Source organism: Heliangelus exortis, chromosome 11 (genome assembly GCF_036169615.1).
Source record: "Heliangelus exortis chromosome 11, bHelExo1.hap1, whole genome shotgun sequence".
NCBI lineage: Eukaryota > Metazoa > Chordata > Aves > Apodiformes > Trochilidae > Heliangelus > Heliangelus exortis.
In genome coordinates this window covers 12,535,656-12,563,291 of record NC_092432.1, presented here as the reverse complement: position 1 = coordinate 12,563,291, position 27,636 = coordinate 12,535,656, and the positions used below count along the sequence as shown (strand labels likewise).

At 39.9% G+C, this 27,636-nt stretch overlaps 1 protein-coding gene across 3 annotated transcripts in view; it reads left to right on the top strand.

Moving 5' to 3' along the window:
* UBE2Q2 (ubiquitin conjugating enzyme E2 Q2) overlaps window positions 1–27,636 on the top strand; it is a 48,541-nt gene that overhangs the window by 15,043 nt on the left and 5,862 nt on the right. For all 3 annotated transcript variants that reach the window (XR_011728034.1, XM_071754639.1, XM_071754640.1), the window contains exons 2-9: window positions 1,320–1,424; window positions 7,130–7,234; window positions 8,870–8,926; window positions 10,994–11,134; window positions 19,080–19,164; window positions 23,660–23,720; window positions 25,778–25,868; window positions 26,810–26,868. Coding sequence is in view for 2 of the 3 variants with exons in the window: in XM_071754639.1 (XP_071610740.1) it covers window positions 1,320–1,424; window positions 7,130–7,234; window positions 8,870–8,926; window positions 10,994–11,134; window positions 19,080–19,164; window positions 23,660–23,720; window positions 25,778–25,868; window positions 26,810–26,868 (704 nt within the window). In the remaining variant the exon portion in view is untranslated. The remainder of the gene's footprint in view (window positions 1–1,319; window positions 1,425–7,129; window positions 7,235–8,869; window positions 8,927–10,993; window positions 11,135–19,079; window positions 19,165–23,659; window positions 23,721–25,777; window positions 25,869–26,809; window positions 26,869–27,636) is intronic.

Genomic DNA, 27,636 nt, shown 5'->3' with positions numbered 1-27,636 from the left:
TGTGCCCATGGTGCACGTTTTGGAGCCACCTGTTAGGGCAGCAGTAGAAACCTTTACTCTCTAAGTGCTGAAGAACAAAACGGCATCTGTTTGCCCTGGGTTGAGAAATGTGGAGGTTTTTTCTTCCAAGTTGCAGGGAGAGGAACGAATGAAAATTCTCTCAGGTTATTTTGTAAGACCTGGGGATATGAAGATAGTATGTGGGTGATAAAACTGAGATGCATCAATTTGTCCTCAGCTACTAGGATTTAATTGAGTGGCTGAGAAGGGGAGAATGCCTTATGTAGCTGAAGCAAAACAAACCAAAAAAATCCAGACTTGTTAATGCTATGAAGAGACACCAAACTTGTGTTAGGAAAAAGTTGGAATTGCTTTTTGAGACGTGTCACCGAGGCCTTCTGTTTGCCTTTCCATGGCAAGGTCTCTCTAGCACCTTTCAGAGGGCTGCAAGCTGTGGTAGCTCAGTGACAGAGAAATCCCTTGTCATGTAGAGTATGAGTGACTGTGGGCCACATCTGGTTCTGTGTGTGCTGGGTGCCTTGGTTTGGAAAATTGAGAACATGTGTCTGAACCCAGCTGATCTCTCTTGTCATGTGGATGTGTTTTGGCACCTGCCTAATAACTCTAAGAATGATGGAAAAAAGTTGTTCTGTAAGCTTTCTCAATAGAGTTTTAGGCATTATATTGCTCGGGAAATTTTGCCACAGTGGAAAGTCCTCTGTGAACCATGATGATAGAAAGATAAAGTCAGATTTTTGGCATTGTTATCTGCCCAGTAATTTATCCTGTAAGAGAGGAGATTTCAGCTGTGTTGCTTCAGTCTAGGGGCCCGTGCTAGAGCAGTTTCAATAATATTCTTTGAGGAAAAAAGTTGAAGACTCCAGGTATTTTCTTTTCTCAGCTTGCATTTGGCAGAATCTCTGTTTTTATGACAACTTGCCATTGATGGAGTTTTATTCTTTGACATGTACTACTTGTGATTCCAGTCTTTTGGTAATAACCACCTGGACTGCATTTCTATGTTCCTCCTGCTCCACCCACCCCCAGGGTTTTAAACTTTTCAGCACTGTCTTATGCATGTCCATTATCTGATTAAGATGAAGATGGAATGAAATATTAGAAGAAACATTTGGCTGAATTCTTTCAACTTTTTGCATTGCATAAAAATGTTGTGTTAAAAGCTTGTATGTTACCTGACTTTGGGTAAGGTAAACAGTGATGTTAATACTATGTTGTAAAATTTTGCCATTAATGAATTTTAAAAGCTTTTTTTTTTTACTTATTTGTTGATTCTTTTGTGTTTTGTTTTTTTTTCACAGGAGTCTTACCCGTCTTCATCACCAATATGGTTTGTAGAATCAGATGACCCAAACCTGACTTCAGTCTTAGAGCGTTTAGAAGATATTAAGAAGAGCAATACTCTGGTGAGCAAGTGCTTTGGTTCTTTTGGGTGTTTATTTAGCTTTTTCACATGAACAAGCAACTAAATTAGTTGACTTTTGGGGCTGTTCTGAGAATTTTGTAAACACAAGCTTCTCTTCCAAAAAAATACAAACCAGAAAATCTGAAACATTTGGTACACAGAGGAGAAGGTGTCTTATTTTGCCTTTAAAAGATGCTAAGTTTACACCCCAATGATTACAGAGTTACAGGTTTTCTGAAAATAATTAAACAGTGAAATGCATCAGAACTTGGAATTACTGAACAAAACAGCTCTTCTGGTGGTTCTTTTTTTGTGGTTTTTTTTTCATTTTGCACTGAAGCAAAACCTTAATGTTTGAGAATCTGTATCCTCCAAGACCTGTCTGGATTGGGAAGTAATGCAAAGAATTCCTGGTTTCAGTAAAGACAACTTGACCTGATAGTATCTGGTTCATCAGAATGTTCCTTAGTGATAAGTTTGAATAGTGTTTGGATGATTGCTGTTTGAAAGTCTTTGCACAGCATCTTATGGTAGTTTTGTATTTCAGAAATTACTTCCCAGATGTCATGAGGCTGTGTAGGGAGAAAATCAGAAGGGCCAAAGCCCATCTTGAAATCAATCTGTCTGCAGCAGTCAAAGATCACAAGAAATGCTTCTATAAATACATTAACCACAAAAAGAGCTCTAAGGAGAATCTCTGTCCTTTAATGGATTCAGGGGGAAACATCAAGTGATGAAGGATAAGAGGGCTGAGGTACTTGATGTCTTCTTTGCATCAGTCTCTAGCAGGAGGTCCAGCTGCTTGCTGGGCAGATCCAGGGTTTCCAGCAGTTGTTCCCATGTGCTCAGCACTGGTGAGGCCACACGGTGAATACTGGGTTTAGTTTTGGGCTCCTCACTGCAAGAAAGACATTCAGGTACTGGAGCATGTCCAGGGAATGGCAACAAACCTGGTGAAAGGTCTGGAGAGAAAGTCTTACAAGAAGCATCTGAGGAAACTGGAGTTGTTAAGTATGGAGAAAAGGTTTCTTGCTGTCTACAACTACCAGGAAGGAGGTTGTAGCAAGGGAGTGGGGGGGGGGGGGGGGGGGGTAGTTGGTCTCTTCTCCCTAGTAACAAGTGATAGGACAAGAGGAAAAGCCTCAAGTTACACCAGGAGAGTTTTAGATTAGATATTAGAATAGACTTCACTGAAAGGTGGGAGGTGGTTGAATCACCCAAGTCCTTTGAGGTGTTAAAAAGATGTGGAGATGTGGTGCTGAGGGACATGATTTGAGCACTGAGCTTAGTAGAGTGAGACTGATGGTTGGACCATCAAATCTTCAAGGTCTTTTAAAACCAGAATGGTTCTGTGACTCTGATCAGTCATTGTATCACAGTTGAGGACTACCCTTTGGATGTAATATAAGAGCTGGGTGTGGATATATATGTTAATATGCAGTGTATTTATATATTTATATATTAACAACTTCCCATTCTGTGGAGGAGAGTAAGATACAAAATTCCTATTTGATGCAGAAAAGACAAATGTCCTTGGATACCACTTGGAAAAAAAATTGAGTACTAATGTACTTTGTTCCACAAAGAGCAGTTGCAGCCTACTGGCAAATTCAGTGATTAAAAGTGTTTTTTTTTTTTTTCTCCGAATTCAGCTTCATTGATACTAAATAGCTCTTAAGGGTGCTCTTTCTCAACATACTATTTGAACAATTTTTGTTTGTTGTTTGTGCACAGGAGTGCATGCAGGTGAAAGAAAGCAGATCAGTGTCAGAATATTGCACAGGTTATGTGCTGGCCTTAGTATTTGCCTGATTCTGGAAAATTTGGGAACACTGTTTTTCATCAGGTCATTTACCTGGAAGGTTCCCTGGGATAACATCAAGCATACTCAGCCTTAAATAAGGGTGGGTATCTTCCTTTTTTTAAAAGAATATTTAGGATACATTTGACTTGAATAAGAAATAATTAGAAAGCTAACAAGCATGTGAGAGTCATCATGTGCTTTGCCATAGTTTACATTAAAATGAAGGGCACTGCAGAGGAGCATGTGTTTTTCTTTATGTATTATGTTGGATCTGATTCCAGGAGATACACATAGCAGCTGTGTATTTTCCTCTTCCAACCTAAAATTTAGACTAAGCTACACTTAGAAGAATGTTACAGTTCTTAGTCTTTGAGTTCTGCCTAGAAAGACAGAACAGCCAAATCAACCTTTTTTAAAATGTGATTTTCAGAAGGTTCCCCAGCTTGAAGCTGCTGTGGCTGGTAACTTCAGACCCAAGCTTTTGAACAAGGTATTTTTGCTGTTTAACTGCCTACAGGTTTGTTTGCAGGAGGAGAGAAAGCTTTATCACAAACATGCAGAGGAGTTGCTGTGCTGAATTGCAAATGCACCCAGAGTGCTGATGTACACAGCTTCTGCTATCAAGATGGTACTTGCCCATGGAAAAGCTAAGGGCTTGATGTAATAGACACCTGTGGATGGCCCATTGGCTTCTCAGGAATCCACCCCACATCATGTTATGCCAAGACAAGACAGATGGGAGTGGTTCAGGAGACAGATAGTTACACTACAAAATCTGACTCTTTGGCTCAAAAGCTTTGGCTTTATGTGCTTTGCATTTGGTTTTTCTCTCAGCAACTTTTCCCCTTGCAACTCCCTCCCTCCCTGCACTTTAAGAGTGTTGGAGCAGCTCACAGGTACCTTGGAGTATGGTTGGGAGGGATAAGAAGCTGCAGAAATCCAGAGGCTTTTGATTTTATCCCACTAGCTCCTAAAAACTCAGTTCAAATTAGACTTTTGCAGTGTTTCAAGCCAGTCTTCATTTAATGTATTGCTCCATCTTCTGCTAAATTTAAAATTATTGGAACAGTCAAAGTTTGAATGGAAAACTGCATTGTTCTTTTCCAAGAGCTCAGGTGAGCACAGCAAACATGTGCTCAGAGCACTGCTAGCACATGGACAGAGATTTAGAGTTCTTTGGTGTTCCTGTGCCCTTTCTACTTGTTTTGTAACTTTTAACAGTTACCAGCTCTTTGGGAAACTGAAGAACTTGCTCTTCAGGCAGGAAAGTTTGACAGAGTATTCTTGTGAGTATGCAAACTCTGTGTTAGAGTTGCCAGTCAGAGTGGTGGGGTTTTCTGTGAAAATTTCTCAAAACACTAAAAACATTGAAATGTTGTTAAGAACATGCTGGGCACAGATAGCATCAGCTTTAGAGGCTTTGGCTGCTTGACTGTACAGATCAAACAAGTTCCAGGCAGCAGATGAAGGAAGGGCTTTGGAACTCCCTCTGAGCCCCTGAATTCCCTTTCAGATCAGGAAAATCTGCATTGCCTTTCAGTGAGTGGGTACCTGAAGGTGACAGCTGCCTTCTAGTGGCTGTGCCATGCAAAAGATCAATTCTACTTCCATTTCCTTGTTCAATGGAAATATCATGGAAGGTACAGCTGCAAATCTCAAACCTTCCTTCATGTGTTATTTGATATAATTCTACAGGGTTTGGAGGTTTGTTTTTCAAAGACATGGACTTGAATTCAGCTTTGATTCTCACACTCTCCAAACCTTGAGGGCTGCTCAGACTTGCATGGGAAGTCTCAAAAGTTTAGAATTCCAGGCATAAGGATGTATACAGCTGGGATAAGCTGCTGTCCCTGAGCACACTCCTGTATTTAGCTCTAGTCCCACATGATGGCACATCAGGAGAGAAAGTTGGTTCTTGCAAACTGCCAATGTGGCAGCAACTGAGTATGTAGTGGGGGCTGCAAAGAAGAGACCTGGGAAGCTTTGCTGAGCTTTCTGAAGCTACCCAAGGATGCTGAATATGTGTGTGGCCTGCTGCTGTCAGACTTCCTGATGGCTGAGTAGTGGTCACACTCTAAATAGTAGTTATTTCCTCCCTCTGATTCCTCTTCAGCACTTTCTTTCAGTGGTAGGCTAAGATTTATTGATTGATTTGATTTTTTTATTTTTATATAGATAGTGCACGTGTATATGTGTATAGATAGATGTTGGGGAATGAGTATGTGTGTACTTCTATGATGGTTCTTGAGTCTGTGTTGCTTGGTAATCAGAAAACAAAATGCTTCAGGGTGAATCAGGAGTATATTAATGTAATGAAAGGCAAGTTAAAGTTGTTCATGCTTTCATACTGCATTTGAAAGAGTTCTTAATCCATAACAAGGCCTCCTAATGTAGGATAGCTTTCAGAAAAATTTTGCTCTAAACTCTTTACAGATTTGTAAAATGTTAACACAAGGTAAGCTTTCTAAGAGATGTTTTTGTCTTCCAAACCAGCATTGTGGTGGCCATAGGAGCTACCAGCTTATCAGAACTCCTGAAGCACTGATAGTTATATTACAAACATATGTGCTCTATATTTTGTCCTTTTTATATTAATTCTTGTTAATTTAAAAATTTATAGTGGTATTTGGTCACTTGAGCATTTACCTTATGCAGGCAATTTACCCAGCTCCTTTAATACCCTGTGGTTATGCATTATTGTAGCTGCTGTTTCTGGTATTCCAGGGAAACTCCTGGTATCCTGACAGGCCACTTCTCTTCAGTAGCAGCAAAACCATGTGTGTTAAGCACTCATATTACATGAGCCAGGCATGTGAAGTTAGCCTGGAAATACATTTACATTCTTAACACATGGCAGAAATCTGCTCTCCCTTTTCTGTACAGTTTATTTCTGCACCGTTAGTGCATACTAAGTAATGCTGAGACCTTCTTGGAGCAGGGGGGTGGATCAGATGACTTCCAGATGTGCTGTTTGGCCCAGATTACCCTGTTATTTTTCAGAGTTATGAGCAGAGTGTAAGGCATGATGATGGTGATGGTGTTCCATCAGAACAGATCAGGGGTATGAAATGAATTTCTGGGGAGGAAAAACACAGTGATCCCAGAGCTGGGATCTGCTGCTTGCTTTGCCAGCACCTTTGCAGGTTGTAGAAACCAATGTTCAATAAAACAACTCAGCTGTAAAATGAAAGTGCAGCTGGACAGTTTGCTGCTGCTAACCCTGAAGTGCAGAGTGCTGCCCCTGAGGGGAGTCCCTGCTCTCAGCTGCATCTTCCCTCCTCCCCCTGTAAGGGGAAAGTGGTGCCTGTGTGCTGAAGCACATCAGGAATTGATCTGCCTGGAAGCTTGTGACTTGGTTGTGTGATCTCTGATCACACCAGACCAAATGAGGAGGTGCAAATATGGTGCTGGAAGCAGGGAAACACCTCCTGAGGCACAGCTCCTGTGGGACCACATTGCCCAAGTCCTCCCTCCTTGGTGGCAAGTGGGGGCTGCTGCTCCTGAAGGAGTAGTGAAGTAGTAGTAGTACCGAAGGATGTGCACAGAATTGGCTGTCTTGCACCACACTGCCTTGTGGAAGTGCCAAGACAAACTCCCTTAGGTATCTAGAAGAAAAGTCCATGGATGGATGTGCAATTTTTGCAGACTTAATTTAGGGTATTATTCACAAATAGTGAAGCTGTCCATTTTGCAAATGTATCCTGCAGTTATTCTCTAGTGACTTGGGGAAGAGACCCCTGTTCCTGGAATGTAGGGGTTCTTAAACTTTGTTCCCAGACGTGCAGATTTCAGTACTGTACACTGACTGAAAGTTTAGATCCAACATGTGAAGAAAATTTGAAATATCCTGTCTGTTTTAAATAGCCTGTTTCCATGTTCTCTTTTTTTTTTTTTTTTTACAGCTTCTTCAGCAGCTGAAGCGGTTAATATGTGACCTCTGCAGGTTGTATAATCTTCCACAGCATCCAGATGTTGAAATGTTAGATCAGCCATTACCAGCTGGACAGGTAAGTTAAAAAGATGTGGACACCTCCTTAGAGCAATGAAGGAGTTGTTTTTTCAAGTCCAAGAAACAAGCTGGTGGGAGCAATTAAAACTTGTGTAAGCCAGAAGTGAGATATGAAATGCTCTTGCTTTGTGGTGTCCTCAATCTGAATTTCATTTGCAGAATCCACTTAATAATGGTGTGATAATGTTACACAATTTCCTTTGAAGTTGGTGTCATTGGAAGGTGTGTATGTGATACCAGTGTTGTCAGTTTAATTCCCTCCTAGATACCATTCCAGATGGTTGCTGCGCAGTCCTACTGCTTCCCAAATTTACTTTTTTCCTGAAAAGTGTGATTCAACACTTCCTTTTCCATGGAGAGCACGTGTGCACTTGGATGAGCTGCTGTTGATGTCTCTCTCCCTCCAGTCCCTTGCAGAGCCATGGGATACCAGGACTGGATGTTGCTTTGGGTAGGCAGTATCGGAGGTGCCTGATTTACTTCTTGGGCACTTGACAAATGAAGAGTTGTGAAGGGCTGTGAAATGTCCCTGGTAACTAAAAAGGTTTGTGTTGTGCTGCAAGCAGAACTGGTAGCTGACAGGAACTGTTCTTTTTTGTGTTGTAATAAAATAAGGATATCTGGTTCTGCTTGTACATGAAGATGACATGATTTCTCAAAAATCCTGTAGTGTAACAGATGGTTTCTCTGTGGTGACAGTATTATAGTAATGACAAATAACTTGCTTAATTTTGGTCACATGCCAAATTGTCACCCTATAGCTCTTTTTTTCTCAGCCACCCACACAGCAATACCACTGAAAGGCAATAGGCCTCTAATATTGGGAAGTAGCTTCATTGGGGAGTCTGGCTTATGCTCTCAAACTCAAAAATAAACTCATGAAAGGTTTCTTAACCAGAAATGTCAGATAATTTGCAAGTTCAATAAGAATGGCCTTACTATATCAGAGCAAAGATGTCTGCAGTGTGGCATTCCCCTGTTGCCAAAGGAACAGAAAGCAGAGCACAAGCTCTGAATACTCTCTTCTATCAGAAGAGTCTTTAGTATTTCTGCAGCTCGAACTTCTGGAGCTTGAAGTGCTATCCTGAAGTGGAAAGCCATGGAAAGTAAGCTCAATGTATTGGTTTGGTATTTTATCAAATAATCCAATGACAGTCGTTGTATGATTATAATAATTGTTGCACAGAAGTTCTCAGTGATGAGACAAAAATCTATGAAGTCTCAGAGGTCTAAAGTTTGTTGGTTTTTTTTTCTTTTTAAAGGTCTAATGTATATGGATTCTAATCAAAGCCATGGTCTGATTTCATGCTTAGGACATCTTGAGTTGTAACCTGCCTGACTTACTATATTTGTCACTGCCTCAGAATAGAATATCCATATCTGAATCTTCAGTTTTCACTTAGAATTTAGTGTGAAATTAGTTGTGACATTCTGTTTATCTTTGCTTCATGCAAAAATCTCTTCAGTGTCATACTCCAGGAAAGCATCTTCATCTTTCACATTAAACTTCAGTCCTTTGCAGACCTTATTACGAGTACCTTTCATATGTTATTTCTTTTATTTTAATAGTAGACTTCCTGTTTTTGAAAGAAACATTCACAATTTATGCAGAAACCTCCTTGTTTTATTGCAGAATGGAACAACAGAAGAAGTTACGTCAGAGGAGGAGGAAGAGGAAGATATGGGTGAAGTATGTGTATAAATGAGTTTGTTATCCTAACCTAGTAGCAATCTGGCAGTTTGCCCTGCAGTGGCTGGCTAATTTTTAAGCCAAACTGTAAAATAGAAACTTGCTGGAGTTCAACAGAAAAGAAAATTTAAAATTTGGATGTTTACCTTAATGTTAGCTTTCACTTCAACCACAAAACTAGTGAAATTTTCTTCTTAAACCTAGATCTCAGCTTTGAGGTACTTGGATACAGAGACTTGGACATCTGTTTGTGCTTTAGTCAAACAATACATAACATTTTGTGCCAAATCAGTAAGTTTGCATTGTAAACTCCTATTTCAAGCAGCAGATGAAGTGCCTCTGATACAGTTGAAAGTGCCTCCCAAATTGAAGCAGACTGGCTAAGAGTAAATCAATTTGCTGATTTATTAACCAGGTGAGCTAGCTTTTAACTGTGAAGGAAATGGAAGGACATCTGAAACAGACTTGCTAAACTCTTAAGGGGTTTATGTCTGGCAACACAGGGCTCCTTTTAATGACCTTTTTATTGCGTGGGAAACACCCATTTCATTTACCCACATAACATGTTACAGTAGCTTCAAGATGTTTGTTTTTAAAACCATTATAAATAGCTTGATTGTTGAACTGTTCTGACTACTTTAGATGTAGTTTTTTTCATGAAGGTGTATAGTAAGAATCCAACAACTCATTCTTTGAATAAAAGGTCTTCCTGTAGAAAAGATCTAAATGCTACCCCTATTCTTAATTTGAAGCAGCCTCTCTTACACCATATCACAGAGCACATTGATTGGAGCCAGAGGGCCTGTAAAGGTACTTAATGCACTGCCATATTCTGCTGCCACAAGGCTAAAGAGTTGCCACAAGCAAAAAGTTGCTTGCAGACTTTTGGACTGTGTTTGGATTACTTTAGAGAAAAAAATGGTAATGTCTGTAATTATTGATAAGCTGGTGGCACAGTGTGGCACTGACATCTCCAACATGTCATCTAGTCCAGTTTCTAAGCTGAAAAGCATCTTAGGGTTCTGAGGGCTATATCATTATTTTTAGAAACATAAGCATTTTTAAAAACAGGCTAAAATGTGTTACAGTTGGTGGAGACAGTGTTGTCAAAGACACCAGATGGGTTTGTGTTTCACTGTGTAAGATATCTTTGAATTTGCATTTCTGGCCAGGTTTTCCTGCCATGCAGACAGCTGGGATCTGAAGAGCAGCTACAGCTGGGGGGGAGCACTGCATATTGGAACTTATCTGACAGCTGTGGCCTCAGCTCTCTGCCATGGGGCTTGGTTTTTCATCCCAAGTTATTACATCCCTACCCTCTTCTCCACAAATAGCACTGGAATCACCTCCCAGGCAGTTGTCCTAAGCTCAGAGTCCTCCTCTGCAGGAGGGGAACCTCCTCTCAGAACAGCCTGGAGGGTTTTTCAGTGTCCTAGTCTAGAACTTGGAGCTGAAGTGTTGGCTCCTGTGATCAGGATACTTGGCCACATCATTTTGTCTCCTATCCTAATACTGCATCTAATCTGCAGCTGATGTGCTTGCCATGAAAAAATAAAGTGCATGGAGGTTTCAAATATTTAACTTTTTTGAAGGCTTGCTATAGCTCTGCCAGGTCTGATGATCATTGTTTGCCAGAAACATAATATACCTAGGAATCTGCTTGGAAAAGGAGTCTGTTTTTAGAAACATCTCAGGGATACCCTCTCTTCCTGTGCTTGTGGGTTTTAAGCCCTGTTGAAAATGCCTTGACTTGCTGTTAACTATCTACTTTAGTGGGCTAATTCACTATAATCTCAACTTCTTGCAGAGGTTTTATTGTGTTTTTTTCCTGTAACCAGAAACATATTGTGAATTTGGGGCTTTTTTTTTTTTATCGTGAAGACTCCCTACACTTCCAGTGAATGCCATTGACTGGGAGTGAAGACAGCAAAACAGAACTGACATCCAGCAAACACTAATGCATAGTGCTGTGCAGTATGAGACTGTACCTGAATGCCCTTGCAGAGGATTTTGTTGAACAAAGAGTATGGTTAAGTTATTTACAGTGAATTTTCTTCTGTCCTGTAGGACATTGAAGATCTGGATCATTATGATATGAAGGAGGAGGAACCAGTTGATGGGAAGAAATCTGAGGATGAAGGCATTGAAAAAGAGAACCTTGCAATCTTAGAAAAAATCAGAAAAAATCAAAGACAAGATCACTTAAATGTGAGTTCATGGTTTGTCTTCTTTGCAATACTTCTGACTTTAAAATAGAAATGGTTTTCAGCAAATAAAGCTTACTGCTATGCACCTGGACATAGCCTGTGGCTGACTAGCAGCATATATAGGACAAATGTCTCAAATTATGGGACCTAAATAGTTCTTTTTGCTAAGTTTGAATAGGCCAGCTAAAATTCTGAGGTCATTGAGTATATGGACCCATATTTCATCAGTCTTGGGCACAGGAAGTTAGTTGTCAGTCCACATCCCACAGAGGCACAAAAACTACTTCAAAGCACTCTAACTCAGCCTGGGAGAATCAGTGTTATAATAATTTCTTTTGTCAGACATGTTTGGGTCATTCTTGGCATTTTGGATGAAGCAGCATCTTTTAGCTTTTCACTAGAGTGAACTCTTATGTGTAGATCCAGGTTTCTTGATACTAAACTGGTTTTAACTTCCAGAGATATCTATTTGGTTGTTCCTCTGTCTCTCGCTTGATGCCATGGTTACAAACAACAGTTCTGGCAGAATTAGCAGAAAGCATCCAGGTTGTAAGCATGACTTTTGTTGCTGAACCCTTATTAAAATAGCAAGTGAAGCCATATATAAAGCTGCCTGCAGTAGAAGACATGGGTGAGTTAAAATACTTTGTAAACCCAGGAATTTATGCTTTCCATCCATTTTATGCATGAATTGGTTTTTCAGTTTTATTTGTGCTGCTTGGAAATTACCAAAGGGATGGGGGTTTTCTGCCATACATGAAGCACGGAGCCTTCTGTGCTCTGCAGCTTTATTATCACAGTTTCCTGAGTGATTCTGCCAGCAACCAGTTGTAAAAAATCTGTTCTCTAGAGTCTTGAAAATGTTTTGTCAGAAATGCTAATTTCCAGAGAAGATTCTGCTTCTCAGAGTTGCTTCTAGGAGGGAATGCTGATGTCCCACAACCTTTATTTTATTTAGCCTGGTTTCCAAAGGCATCAAAACTTTGCTTTCACAGAGACTTGAAATGTGTAAGGCATGAAATTCACTATTTCTGTGCATGACAATTTTGTGGGTTCAAGGGTTCTATGATTTTTAAGTCACCTGTACAGAAAGAAGGTGCTTAAAGTCATTCCCTCTACTGTGAGAGCTGTAAAATTTTTATATGCTGCTTGAGAAGTCAGCAGACATGTAGATCAGGTCCAGACCAAAGATGTGCTCTTTCCTTTTAAGTTAATAGTTGAGGATCTGAGCAGTAGTTAGGTACAGGGGAGGAACCTCTTAAGTATCTAGACAAGGAGTAAGATTTAGGATTGGTATGTAAGGGAACACCTGGATTTTTGCCCAAGGAGGCAGCTTTGTTTTTTCTTATCCTTAGTGATTTTTAAAAGAAATATTTTCTAAAATGCCTAAGGATTATATTCAAGAGAATTGCTGTTGTAAAATTTGATTTGTAGTGAGTACTCCATGCATTCAGAGTGCTTGGTGCTAGCCAAGCCAATCAACTTTTAATAATGGATGAACTCCTGCTGGATTTCATTGTCCTAAGAATTTAGGGAAAAGGCATTTTTAGTTACGAGAATCCTGACTATTTCTTGTAATGAGCAACTGGCCCTAAATAATTTTACCTAGTTTAATAAAAACATTTTCCACTTTCAGTTACTGACACTTTAACATGAAAAAGAGATGCAGGTTGCAGCTATCTGATTTGCCAAGGAAATAAAGCAGAAATGCTTCTGTCTGGGTTCAGGTGTTCTGCTCCTGTCCCAGTGCTGTTCTTCTATCACTTGAGTGCAAACCTGTCAGAAATACTTCAGATTTATGTTCTGCTGAAAGAGGCAACATGAGAGAGCTGCCAAGGGGAGGCTGTTCTTTGATTTGTCTATGAATTCAATAGTTAAATGATCAGCTTGTCTAAGGAAAGTGTACAGGAATAAACCCACAAACCAAATAAAAAAAAACCCCACCACCCTAGAAGCCCCATCCAATCAAAAAAATAACCCCAAACCTAATCAGCATTCCAGCAGCCAAGCACAAGAGCCAAGCTGCTTTTGCTGTGTACCATAAACACAATCATTCACTGGTTTTGTTTAAACATAAAAGTTTGTTCAGATTTTGCGAAGATGCCCATTGAAATTCTGTGGATTTCTGTATTCATAACTCAGACCTAATGGTAAAGACTCCTCAGTTGTTAAATACAATAAATAATCTTGCACCCTGAAAGGCATGGTCTGCCACCCTGTAATCTAACAATTTGGCAGAACTGGGGAAAGGTTTTTAGAGTGTCAGCATTTCTCCTTGATGGGGAAAGCCTCTTAAAAGTGCAAATTTTCTTCTGCTATCTGTTCTTTCTCATTTGGCAAATACTGCCTTTCCTTTTGCTTTCTTCTTCCCCATCTAGTAGGGCTGAAATGAGCACTGCTGTGTTTTTGTTTGACAAGAGCAGATCCAACTTACATAATAGCTGCTTCTCATGCTAAGATGCTCTTGCTGATGCTGGTGCATAAACAAGGTCAGCTGAGTCCAGGGAACAGGGTATTCAACTGCTGCTGAGGAACTGTGGTATTTTTGTGGGTCACCAGAAATAGCTGTGCTGCTTAAATAATTTCTCAAAGGACTTGTGAGGGTTTATTCTTAAGTGCTTAAGAATTTACAATTATAGCTGTGCTACTGACCCAGGAAAGAACTAACCTAGTAGCTCTTAAATGCCCCTTAATTCTGCCAAAACACGTGACTTAGAATGTGTTCAACATTCTCTAAGACAGCAGAAATTTGCTCAGAATCCTAATATGCAGTGAAAATTAAGTCTGTACAGCCCTTCACAGTGGGTTTTCTGAAAGGACAGCATGAGTTTCACTAACTTCTTAAATATAGTGGCTAAATGTAGTCTGGTTTTCACAGAGATTTTTGGTATCCTTTGTTGCCTCAGCAGAGGAAGGTAGAACTGAGCTGTGCCATTTACCCACTTGTTGGAAAAGGGAACATAAAGCCTACATACAGCTCTGACCAGTGCAGTCAGAACACTTTTCAGTTTCTTTCCATGTTCTTTGGCCTGAATCCATAGCTTGTCCTCTCTCCCCTTGGCCAAAATGCCAAGTTGAAGATAGACAGATCCTGATAAAGGTTTTTCCTCAGGGAAGGATGCATGCAGTCCTGTTTTGCATGTTTTTAGCCACACGAAAGACATCTTTATGCTGTTCAAGACTTGCGTCATAGGAGACTTCAGTGTTTGTGTGTTTTATACAAGTTAGAAATACATGACTACTAATTTTGTAAACTAGTTCTCTTCCTTGGCAGTCCTTTTCTTCTTGCCACCACCAGGAAATAAACTTAAATTTGGCTTGCAGTACAGTATGTAACTTGGAGCAATAATTAATCCTCCTCTTAACATTGTAATAACTTTAAAGAACCACTTGCTTGCTGGGAATAATAAAAAGGTCTTTGAACTGGAATCATTAACTTCAAATATTTAACAACTTGCTGCTGCTTGCTTTTCAGAAGTTTCTCCCCACAGTCATTGTGGAGATTAATGCTTTTCTTATTTAGATAATACTATTAGCTTTTCACATTTCCTACTGAGGAGTTGATGCATTTTCTGTTAGCAGTCTCAAATGTCTCTACTTTCATCTTCAGTTTTTGAGTTTTATGAGTTTCTAAGGTGTCATTTCCATTTTCAGTCTAATCCCTGAAGTAAGTATGAATCTGCTTTAACTTGCAGAAATGGATGTATTTCAGCACAAATACTGAGAAATTTCAGTGACAACTGAGCACACTTTTATTCTTTAGCTCTTTTTGGGTCACTTTAGATTTTGTTATCTAAGAGGAGTTTCCATTTTTTGTGCTTTGTTTTAGGAGGTGATTTTTCATCTTGTGCCTGAATTATCTGAAACAGGTGATGAGTTGGGTGATTCTCTGCACTGTTTGTCTCATCAGACAGCAAGCAGAAAATCCAGTCTTTGGATTTAAAACTGCATTGGACAGCATCTCCTGCCTCAGATAACTCACTTAAGGAGCAGACAGACTGTGTTTTGAGGGATGGAAGGGGAGAACAAAATGTCCAAAGGAGGAAAGCTGAGGCTACAAAACCACCTGGTATCTCTGGACACCAAGGGCAGTGGCATGTGCTGTGCTGATTTCTGCAGCATTAGGTGTGCCCTGCTGACATGCAAATGCACAAGATCCATTCTCAGGTCCTAGTTTCCTTAGAAATTGCTTAATTGTTTTATAAAGTATTTTACACAAATTTATGTGTTCATGCTAAATGCTAATTTAGGAAAGAAACACTTCTGAAAAATACAATGCCTGTAATGACTTGGACCTAAGTTTTTTGTTTGTGACAGTGGCAGAAGCTTGGCCTTAGGGGAAAGAGTGAGAACAGGACAGGCTTGTAGTGGTGCATCTCATTAATATTTTTTATGTCCAGCACTCTTGGCTGTGTGAATTCCTGCACCAGGGTTTATTTGCTATTGCCAGGAAATGGCACGTTGGCCATTGTTGGATTTCTCCTGCTCCTTCTTCTGGAGAGCCACAAGTATGCTTGTACAAGAGAGGATGAGACAGCTTGTGCGTATTTGGTTAGTTAACAGGAAAAACAAATCACTTGGGGCTTGTCTGGCAGCTCTTTTCTGTTTACAAAGCAAATAGCTTGGCTTTGCTGCTCTTGACATCAGCTCCAGATGACAGATACCTGCCAGATCTCAGGACTGACCAGTGACTTCTAAGGCAGCAGTGATAGAGTCTTGATCCACAGCTGGAGAAACGGGACATTTATGTCACTTGGAGTGTAAAGTCCCATTTTTCCAGAGGATACTCAGATATTTATATCTGAAGTCAGTCTTTGAATAAGTTAGTGAAAGTTGAAGTTCTCAGTTTTAGTGCTGTTACGGTCAAAAATGCCCTCACTGCTCCACCCTATCACCCAACAGCCATCACACCCTCTGCTCAACTGCACTTGAACAGTAGCTACAAAAAAGAAAAGTGACACCAGAATGCAGAGTTGGTGTTTCAGAGCAGTGGTTGGTACCATCAGGTGTAAGTTTGTTTCTGCAGGTTTCCTCTTCAGCTTCCCCCAAGGGCAGATCAAAGCAGTTAGGTGAGGTCCTGTGCTAACCTTAGGTTAAGCTTGCTAATCCCTTTTTTTTGATCATAGGTCCCTGGTTTGCAGCTTATTGATTCTTTAGAGTAACAATAACTAAATCTAATACTGCCAGATAGGAGTGGGCAGCCCAACTTGAAGATCCTAGGGAAAAAAAGGTGAAAAACACTATTTCAGGCCAAGTGTGCTGAGGCAACCTTACACACATGATGGGTGGTTCTAGTGACACTCAGGAGTATGTGGGTGTCTTGGTTTTTAACTACAGTACAGAAGATTCTTAAATTTTCATATACAATTTCCAACATTACATGCAGGAATTCAGTAGCTTAAGTTGATGGAAAGATGCAATAAGCAAACTAGTTTTCCACAGGATGTTTTTGAGAATGAGTTGTTTTTAAATTACCTGTATTTAGAGGTTAATATGCTGAGAAATGTGTAAGAAAATTCCTTCTTTCAGTAAGCAATGTAACAGATGAAGCAAGAACATTGCACAGCTCTGCACAGACAAAAGCCAAAATCTTGATGCTTCTCTGTGAAGTTGATTTGCTCTGGACTCAACACATTCATGAGTCTCACCATGAGCTCTCACAGGATGGATCAGAAAGAGCACAACTATTTTACAGAGAATGGTGAACACTTGGTGTTCAGTGTAACACTTCCTTTTTCAGCTACTCTGCAAATAGTAGGTATAAATAGTAGTAATCTGCAAATAATTTCTATATTTTTTTTCCATAAAACAACTTGTTTGGTGCTGAAGGAAGAGCAATCAATCCCTTCTTTCTCTGATACTGCTCTGTAGACAGGGGCTTCAGTAAACTGACAAAGAACTTGTCTCAAGCCCTGTCTTTATCTTGCTTAATCAAATGTTTAATCAAATGAAAGGGTTTGCCTTTTGCTTTCATATTTAATTACAAAGTTCATTGTCCATTCGGGACCATTAAGAAAAATTAGTACAATTTCAGTCACCTGCATAAAATCCCATGGAAGATGAAAATGAGAAGCCTACAAGAGAAGCCTGCAGATGATAGAGTGCATCCCAAGCATGTTTTGTGATGCTGCTGAACAGAGGAGACAAAGGAGTGTGAAGGCTTTAGGATCAAGTAGCAGCTACTGATACATAATCCTTCTGAAGAAATAATTTGATCCAATAATTAAAACCTTGTAGAATATGTTCCATCACTGACCTCAGGCACACAGGGATGACCTTTCAGATCCTAGGCCACAGTCATAGCTGCTTCAGGTTGCTCCAGAAATACTTCTCTAACACTTCTGTCAAAAAAGGGTCTGCCTGTAGATGTTTATAGTGACTGAAATGAAGTTGGAGAAACAAACATCTTCAAATTTTCAGATGGTGTAGAAACCCACACCCATAAACTAATAACTCAGTACTTCATATAGGGAGGCTGAACCTAATGTTATTCTGGATGGGGGCTTTTTTGTGCTAGGTGAGGGGTTTTTGGTGTTTGGCTTGTGGTTTTGTTCTTGTTTTTCCTCCTGAAAGCGTGCAGATGAGCCCCAGGATTAGCCTGTATTTCAGCAGGAGTGACTGCTGCCCCAGGAGCAGTGGGGAGCTGCATGGATCTCATGGAATAATCTCTCTTTGGGACCTGGCTGCTGGTGAAAGCCAAAGCTTCACAGGCTTTGGGGCTATAGCTGCCTTACCTCATTTGGAACCCTTATGCCTTTTTTGTATTTTCAATCTCTTAATGCTAATTTTTCTCTGTTTTCCAAAAATGTTGAACCTAAAATGGTATTTTGGGTGGACTGTATAGGCAGGTTTAATCATGTTAACATCAAAGATTTAGTATAAACATTTTTCCTGCTAGCTTTGGCATTGAATTGGAGAGAGTAATCTAGGTGCTTATGAGAAGATCATGTTATTCTAAATAAGCACTTGAATTTTGTAAGAGGAAAAAGCTCTGTTCTCAGAAAATTAAGACAAAAATGAATCCCAAGGTGACAAGTGTAAGCACTGGGCATGTGTACAGAATACATACATTGCAGCAGCTGTTGATACAAGTAGGCATTGGTTACTTGAGTTACTTGATAACTGTTGTGTTCTTTGCCAATAAGGGGTGGGTTTTAGAGCCACTCATGTCTTATATAAGGTGTACTTCTTTTGGTTTTGTTTGTTTGCTTTAGCACTGAATCTTAGCCTGAAATAGCAGGTTTAGAAATTAAAGTGTTCTATTGCTTTGATATGCTGAGTAATACAGAACTGAGCTTTAAAAGAACAGAAGATTTGTCTGCCCTGATTCATAAACCACAGGAACTCTGACAAATCACAGTGAAATATTTGGTATTTCAAGGTTTAGTTGGTCTTTTCCAGAGTAGGTATTGTTGTTTCACTCTTGCAAATAGTAGTGCTGCTTTTGTTCTGCATTTTCCAAATATATTGGTTAGTTTTACATCATGCAGAAGCTACTGGACATTTCTCAACCCCTGTACCTTTTTACATAGCTCTATAAAAATAGACTTCTGAAAAAACCAGCAAAACACATGCAGAAACTTGTTGTTAGGATCAGTCTTACTCTTCCCTCCATATGTAAGAGCAGCATGTACTGTGGATCCATCTTGGAGATGAAAATGCCAACGAGGTCAAAGTCCTTTACAGAAGAATATCTATTGTACTTTGATTAAAAGGTTGAATCTCTTATACCATGTAGTAATAGACATTAAGGTGCTAATTTAGAGGGTGTGTCTTTGTAGTAGTCTTAGCTCACTACAATAGGTAACTCTTCAAGGACCTAATCCTAATACAGAATATTAACATATTCTTGATACCTTCCTGTTAGTGTAACTTTGTAATGGAATGAGGCTGTTGAGTGTAAACATTACTTTTCACTTATTTGGAGTTTTTTTTATTTGTTTCAGGGTGCAGTCTCTGGGTCAGTTCAGGCTTCAGATCGACTTATGAAAGAACTCAGGGATATATATAGATCACAGAGTTACAAAACAGGTAAAATGCTTCAGATTTCCCTTTTCAAAATAACCTTGGCAACTACTTCCTGCTACTCCTTCTGTGTTCTTTTGTCACTGATACATATGTGCATGTTTGTCTGAGTATGTATCTCTGCATGTGTGTGGAAAAATAGAGAGATAGGTGCATTATATGTAATCTCATTCTGTAAGGGTGTAATTGTGGAGGAAAAGGAAGTTGGGATACATATCCTCTAAAATGTTCTTCCTTTTTGTTATGCAAAGCCTCCCTGGAGAATTAATAGGATTGGTATTACTGAGAATGCTTTTGGGTTGAATGATTCCAAAGAGCAACTCCATGGGATTCCTGTGGGACTTGAGTGCTCAGCACTACCTGCAATTTACTTCTCCTGCTCTATGGGGCAGAAGTGCTGACTACTACCAGTAGGTAATACTGCTCACTGCAACACTTACTGTAGAGGGATTTGCATTCAACAGCAGAAGGTTTTGTTACTGTACAGGATTTAACCTTCATGACACTGCTGTTACTTTTATTCTTTTGTGGTGGTGTTAATTGGATCTTGAGATTTGAGAATAAGGATACAAATGTGGAATAAGGATACAAATGGCTGTAGGAAGTAAATGAAAGGAAACTCTACCCATGGCTGTAGAGTAACAAACACTGATCAGCTTTAGGTGGGTAGCTGGCTACCATTTCTTTCTGCTCTAAGGGCTGCATCTAAGCTATCTCAGCAAAGGAGTTAATAAACTATTTAGAGTGTTGCTATTCAAGAAGAAGACACAAAATTCAGACAGGTTGAATTCCTGCAGGTCACCTGAGTAGACAGCTTCATTACTTAAAAGCCAGGATAGGAACAGGAGGGGAGTGCCTGATTAGGAAGTCAGTCTAATCTTCAATCCTCTGGCTTTCACTTTTCTGCACTTCCCCCCTGCTTTATTTCTAGTGGGCTTAAATCTCACTTGGTGGCTCTGGCATTTTAATTTGTTTGTAAAAGGACAGCATTGAAGAGACAATAATTGACTACTGCTTTGATAATGCCATATTTACCTCCTAGGTAAATAGTTATTTGTACTGTGTACTGTACTGTGGACAGTGTTAAATTGTTAAGGGCATAAATTTGATTAGGTAACCCAGGGGTTTTTTGCTGTATCTGTGGCTTTATTGCAACTGAGTGCTTGCCAGTGTGCCCTAAGCACCAACTCCCCAGTGAAGAATGGGTTAGTGGGCTTAGGGAAGAGCCTAGAGATAGATCTGTATTAAATTGTGAGGGATGCTTTGCTGCTTTACTTAGGATTTGTCCATGTGGTTAGAAGAAAGGTGGGGAATTGCAAAATATAATTGACTGTGAAGACTTGGTGGTGCTTAAGCACAAAGTGGGACTGCTGAAGACACAACCAGAAGCCACTGTAAGAGGTGTAGGCTGAGATGAGGACTTGGTTCATGTCATTTCTTGGCTTCAGATTAATAGCAAGTCTTAACTAGTTGCACAAGACTGAAATCCTGATGTAGGAAAGCATGTTCTAAATGAGAAGTAAATCTTGGTAAAGCAAGTTGATACTGATGGGTGAGTGTAGTAACTTAGGAATATTTGTAACTTAGGCCTCAGGAATATGTAAGAGACTGCAACTGGATGCTTCATGTTGCCTCTCTAAAACATGTGAATGAAGTCAAGTGTCAAATGGAGGTTGACACTCTAAAAGTGATGGCAGTCCTGCTTTGGAGCAGTCTCTCACTGATACATTTAGTCATTTTTGCCAGTTAATGATGCTCTTTGTTGTAAAATTTGCCCAGAGTCATTCCCTATGATTTTCAAGTCTTAGGACTTGAGTGAATCTAAGTATCAGTTCCTCTTCTTTGCACAAAACTCCTGCTTTTATAGCCTAGTTCTGCCTTTTGTTAGATCACTGTCACTGTGTGAGCAGGGGCATGGTAGATAATTTTATTTTTTTAAATATGATCTTTGTTCTGAGTACTTATTCCATGGTTCATTCCTCACTATTAACACACAAAGAGAACCACTGTGAAACTTCAGGTTCTGGTAACTCTTGCAAGTTAAATTAACAGTTTTCATTTTTTTGAATTGTAAGCCAGAAAGTCTAAGGCTGTTTTGTTTGTTTGTTTTAAGCTGTGCAAGAATTGCTTTATTCAGTGTATGTGAGGTTACATGTTTTGAGAAAGTAAGGGGAGGAGCAAAGAATTCAAATTCCTGTTCATATCTTTAGCAGATGTGTTGTTTCATAAATAGTGACTTTAACTCACTCCTTTTATCCAAAGACTGGGTGGGATTTACAGTCACAGTAAAGTTGCTACAAGTACAACATAGCCTGTATTTTGGGAAGGGTTGTTTTTCTTCCTACTTTTTCATCTCTTTTTTGCTTGTTTTGTGTTTCTGTGTGCTTGCTTTTACTTCAACACTTCTATGGATGGTCAGAGGAATTAAAAAACCTCCAGTGTTTTGAGTGGTACCTCACCTGCCTTTTAAGGACCACTCCAAAACTGGTACTAATCAGCTAAATTCTTCTTGACAGTAGCTTTTTTCCTCTTACTGCCTAAATTAAGAAAAAGCATCCAAGCTGATTCCAAGTGACACCTGTCAAGGATTAAAACCAAACCCCCTCAGCTTGCCATAGTGTTGTTGAGAAGCTTCTGTGTCCAGCCAGTGAGCAACCCTGCTGTTCATGGGGACATCCAGATCCTGGTCAGATCAAAATCTGGGTGATTGAAAGGTTGCTCCAGTAGCCTGCTCTCCCTTAAGGGGTGTTTGTGTCAGTTCTGAACTGTTGTTTTCTTCAGAACCCTTTTACAAGTTCTGGTTTAGGTACAGCACATCTCTTAAGACCAGCAAAAGTTCCTTTGGAAAAGCTTGGTAACCCATGGAGCTAAAGAACCATTACATTCACTCTGGGCAAGAGCAGGACTTCTAGGGTGGTAGGAGAAATGCTGGAATAGAGTTAGAGGCTTAGTGAATAAACAAGCTGATGGAAGTTCTCTTGTGATCTTCCATTATTTAGGATACTGTCAGAATCTTTCCTGTAGCTTGCTCTGGTGTCTAACAAGTATTTTCTGCTGGTGCTGGGTGCCGCAGCCATGATACTGAGAGACTGCATCTCTCAGTCTTTACTCCCCTTTGGATGTAGGTGGAAGAAGAATTTTGGATTCAGTGATAGAATAGATGACTCATGAATGGAAGCTGACAATGAGCAGAGTTCCAAATGCAGCTCTTGTTACATCAGTGCAGTACAAATTGAAATTCTTATACTTCATGATTTCCTCTTAATCTAAGGGCAATTCAGAAATAGAGCTGGGAGATTAGGAAAAGGCCCTAAGATCTTCTGTTCATCTTTGAACAGAAAAGTGTGGTGTCTCTGAATTAGCTGCTGATGAAGAGGGACACTGAGAGCACAGTGAGTAATTTTTCAGAGCAACTTTATTGTCCTACATCGAGAAAACTTGGTAGCCCTACACTTGCCTGCAGTAGCCACTTTTTTCTGTGGCACTGCAGTAATGAGAAACAAGCATGGTTTTGTTACCTTGTGTACTGAGTTTTGGAATGCTTTAGAAATAAAGGTGTGTGGACAGCTTGAAAGGTCATCAGCTTCAGCTGAAAGATAATATATTATTTAATCATAAAACTCAGCAATTAGTGCTGTAAATCCTTGGAGAGGATGTGGTAGCTCCTACTATTGCTTGTGTAGCCTTCAGAAATCCTAGGCAGATTCCTGGTTTGTGTTTGTGTCTCCATGGATGTCAGCAAGAGATGGGTTATTAATTATTAGCCCAGGTAACAGTTTTAGTCATAGTTGTGTAGTGTCTGTGTCTGTTTAATGTCTGATAGTCTGGGGGGGAAGAGATTAGGCTCTTGAACGCCACTGAATGTATTTTCTACACCTTGCCTGGTTAAAGATTTATTGCTTATTCCTTGGCTACTTGTGAACTTCTGCAGAGGGGAAGATTGAAAATCCAAGAGTCTGACACATCCCCTTTCATCCTTCCCTCTGGCCAAACTGCATAATTTGTTTAACACGTGGACTGGTGCAAACCACCAGCTTGCTTCCTGGGACAGCTCTTCTGCTGCTGCATCTTTCTGACTATTTTGGTCTGCTCCTGGGAATGCAGTATCTTCTTTTTTTGGGGGGGTGTTTTTGTCCTGTCCTGGTCTGCCATGTGAAACACGGTGCTGTTCCCTCAGACTGGGTGTTAAGTGTTTTAAAAACATGCTGGTTGTGTACTGAGTATCAAATACACTGAGTGCTGAGTAAGCTGTAGCCATGGGAAGTTTGAAGGAGAACTGAGAGGGAGAGCAAAAAGGGTAAAGTGTCAGAAAAATGTTTCCATGTGGAGTTTTTTTCCTTGTGTTGCTCAAAAGTGCTTTATTGGAGGAAAGATGTGCCTCAGTATCTTGTCTATTGCTTACATCTGCTGACAGTATTTGTACTTAAAAGCAAATAATGATTTTGCTAAATTTAACCTTGTGAAACTTCTAGAGCATTAATTCTATCTAATATTTCTACAGGGATATATTCAGTGGAACTGGTAAATGACAGCTTGTATGAATGGCATGTTAAGCTTCTAAAGTAAGTTATTGAAGATTTTTCATGTTCTGAGTAATTAATTTTATTTTATTTTTATTATTGCCCCAGAGATTCTTACTTTTGATAAATGAGAATCTGTGGGCAGAACATAGAAAATAATGTGTGGTGGCTCTGATTCTGGTGTACAGAAACACCTACAGAGATTGAATTGTGGTACTTGAGCTGGCAAAAAGCCAAGCCCTCTTTTCACAGCCAGCACAGTGCATAGTACTGTAACTTCCATTATGGGCTGATTCTCCTTACAAAAGTACTCCAAGATATAAGGCTTAAAATGATGAAATGTGTTGTCTGGAATTTTTGTCTTGGTGGTTTTAGTTTAGTTTTGCTTGGTTGTTTTCAATTTTAAGAAAATACAGCTTCTAGTTTCATTCAAGATGAAAGAAGGAACAGAACTGTTGTCATGTCATGAGTTCTTCTACAGTTGAGCAGACACATAGGACTGAAACTTTTAGGGAGAACTTAATTATGACTTCCATTATCACATCCCTTCTCTTCTGTCCTGCTTTTCACTCTGTGTACCTGATGAGAACCAACCTTGTTGTGTCTGTAGTCCAACAGCTTGAATTCTGGAGTTACTTCATTGGTACTATTCCTGGTAAGGGAATTGGCTGCCATCATCCTGCAAGGTAACCTGTAGGAAGGAAAAGCCTCTCCAAGCTGGGCTGGGTGGCTGCTAAAGATACAAATCAGTGCAAAGCCATCCATCAGTCCAGCTCTGTCCTGCTGAATGAGTCCCAGGACGTCAGCTGTTCCCACACAATAGCTGAGCTGCCCCTGGAATTGGGGCCATGTCACAGTCCAGCACAACTATGACACCAGCTGCTGAAAGCCACTTTTGTTTCCCCCCTAATCACGTAATCACCAACCACTCTGAGGCTGGAAATGGCAGGAATGACGTGTGGCAGGAAAACCTCTGCCATGTTCCAGGAACCTCCCTAACACTCCCTGAACAAAGTTCTCAAGTCACTGGGCACTGATTTGAAACTTCTTTTCAAGTGCTCTGAACAGCTCTGATTTTCTGCCTTCAAAGAAAAGAAAATGGAGTGCATGCAGCAAATGGCTTCCAGAATGACTGAGAGAAGATGGAATTGTGTTTGTTTACCCCAGGAAAAAGTGGCTGGAAACAAATGAACTGGGTGCAGCCCAGCTGAGGGGGTAAATGCCAGAGAGGAAAATACCCATTTGCCTAAGGAACAGTATTGTTCCTAGAACAAGTAATTCGTAACTGGACTAGTCTTAGCTATGGCTGGAAATGATAGGTTTCTTAGCTTTGGGAGATTTTTCTTCTGAAAAAGTTTCTGGTTGGTAGGGCAGGGACAAATTGCCCAAGTAATTCTGAAATGAGAGCTGAAAAATTTGTGGTTTCACCTGTGGGAGAGGATTGGATATAATCTAGACCCTTCAGTCCTTTTACCAGCTGCTTTAGCTTGCCACACGCATTTTTTTGGTCAGTCTCCCTTAAAAGCTGCTGGGGTGTCAGATCCTGGGTGGGATTAACCCAGTAGTGGCTGAATTAAGGCCTGGGTTGCTCACCACCAGCATTTTGTAACAAACAATTGTTGAAATTGTGCTGAGCAGAGGCTGCTGGCTTTGGTACTTCTGCTGATGCAGATGGCTTTTAGCAGCTGATACAGAACTGTGGTGACAGATTCCATCAAGGATTGCCAAATCATGTACTGAAAACCAGATCACTACAGTCCTTTTGTTACATGCCCCCACCCTTAGGCCATACGTTTCTGATGGACTGAAGAGAATAGTAATTTCTGTCTCTAAATGAGCAGGTTATTTTGATGTTAATAACAGTTATGAACCATGTTCAAGTAAGACTTGAGAGTGTTGAGATTACAGCATGTTGCAGCAAGCTTTCATGCTGATCCCAGGGCCAAGTGTTCCCTTTGTAAGTGGAGCAAGTTTTCTGTAGTTCTTCAAATTCCAGTTGGGAAACTACAGATACGTAAGGGTGTTCTGCAAGAGTAATTACAGGTAGTGAAAATATTCACTGCATCCAGCATCCCCCCCCTGCTCTTTTTGTTTTATAGGGTTGATCCTGATAGCCCACTGCATAGTGATCTTCAGGTCTTAAAAGAAAAAGAAGGTGTAGAATACATTTTACTCAACTTCTCTTTTAAGGTATGTGCCTATGGGAAGAAATGTTGGGGTTATGTTTGCAGCTGTGAAATGTGCCTGAAAACACCTGCAGCTGTTGCTGGGGTAAAGGTGCAGCTGTAATGTTAAAAAAAACCAAACAAAAAACCCACCTCAAAAACAAACAAAAAACCCACCTCAAAAACAAACAAAAAACCCACCTCAAAAACAAACAAAAAACCCACCTCAAAAACAAACAAAAAACCCACCTCAAAAACAAACAAAAAACCCACCTCAAAAACAAACAAAAAACCCACCTCAAAAACAAACAAAAAACCCACCTCAAAAACAAACAAAAAACCCACCTCAAAAACAAACAAAAAACCCACCTCAAAAACAAACAAAAAACCCACCTCAAAAACAAACAAAAAACCCACCTCAAAAACAAACAAAAAACCCACCTCAAAAACAAACAAAAAACCCACCTCAAAAACAAACAAAAAACCCACCTCAAAAACAAACAAAAAACCCACCTCAAAAACAAACAAAAAACCCACCTCAAAAACAAACAAAAAACCCACCTCAAAAACAAACAAAAAACCCACCTCAAAAACAAACAAAAAACCCACCTCAAAAACAAACAAAAAACCCACCTCAAAAACAAACAAAAAACCCACCTCAAAAACAAACAAAAAACCCACCTCAAAAACAAACAAAAAACCCACCTCAAAAACAAACAAAAAACCCACCTCAAAAACAAACAAAAAACCCACCTCAAAAACAAACAAACAAAAAACACAGAATATAAAATAGCAACTAAAGCTTCTAAAATGACTTTTAAGCCAATACTATAACAAAATGATGATTACAGCACTAAAGATTTACTGCTTTAAATCTGATTTCCCAATCAGGCTATTGGGATACTTCAGGTTAAGAATTCTCTGTTACTGTCTATTCCTTACCATGTTTTCTGTTGTGCTTTGCAGGATAACTTCCCTTTTGATCCTCCCTTTGTGCGAGTGGTGTCTCCTGTGCTCACGGGAGGGTAGGTTTGAGTTGCCATGCAGAAATTTGACTTTGTGGTAAAAACATTACAACTGGAGACTGGTTGATTGTGTTGGAGAGAACATTTTGAGCCTGCCATGTAGGCTTAAAGAATTTTCCCCTAAATATATGCATGAGCTGCTGTAGCCCTAGAGTTTGGTGAAGAGCTTGAGGGGTGGCATGGAGACTTGGTTCTCAAGTTTTATGAGCCATCAGGAACAAAGAGTTGGGCAAAATTCCTCATTGCATTGCTTAGTTTGTGTCTGGCTTTGAAAGAATCAGTGTCTGCCACGACAGCTGAGAACATTAAGAACTTCTTTTTGTGGGTGGTGCCATTGCTGTTACTTCTCCTGGTTTTCAGAATAGTGTAGGGTGTTTTGTATTGGTGCTTTGAAGGGATCTTAATCCCTTTGTTGCCTTAAACTTGCTTTACAGTCTCAACTGACTCTTAGTTTGCTGGTAATGCTGGCATAGAGTTTTTGTCTAAAAACTCTGCAAATGCTAATACAGAAATACTAAATTTAACTGACACCATTTTCTGGAAGTCATCTGCAGTGTATCTGAAGTGCTGTCTGTGACACGAACTTGTGTGTATCCGTAGCAAGGAGATTAAATTCACCTCCCAATGCTTTTATGCATCTCCTACAGACAGGAAATTATACCTGTGTGATGGAAAATTCAGGCTGTGGTAGCAGATTTCGTTTTAATTTTTCTGTCTTTTTTGCACTCAACAAATGGTTACTTCAGTCAACATCCACAAAAACAGCCA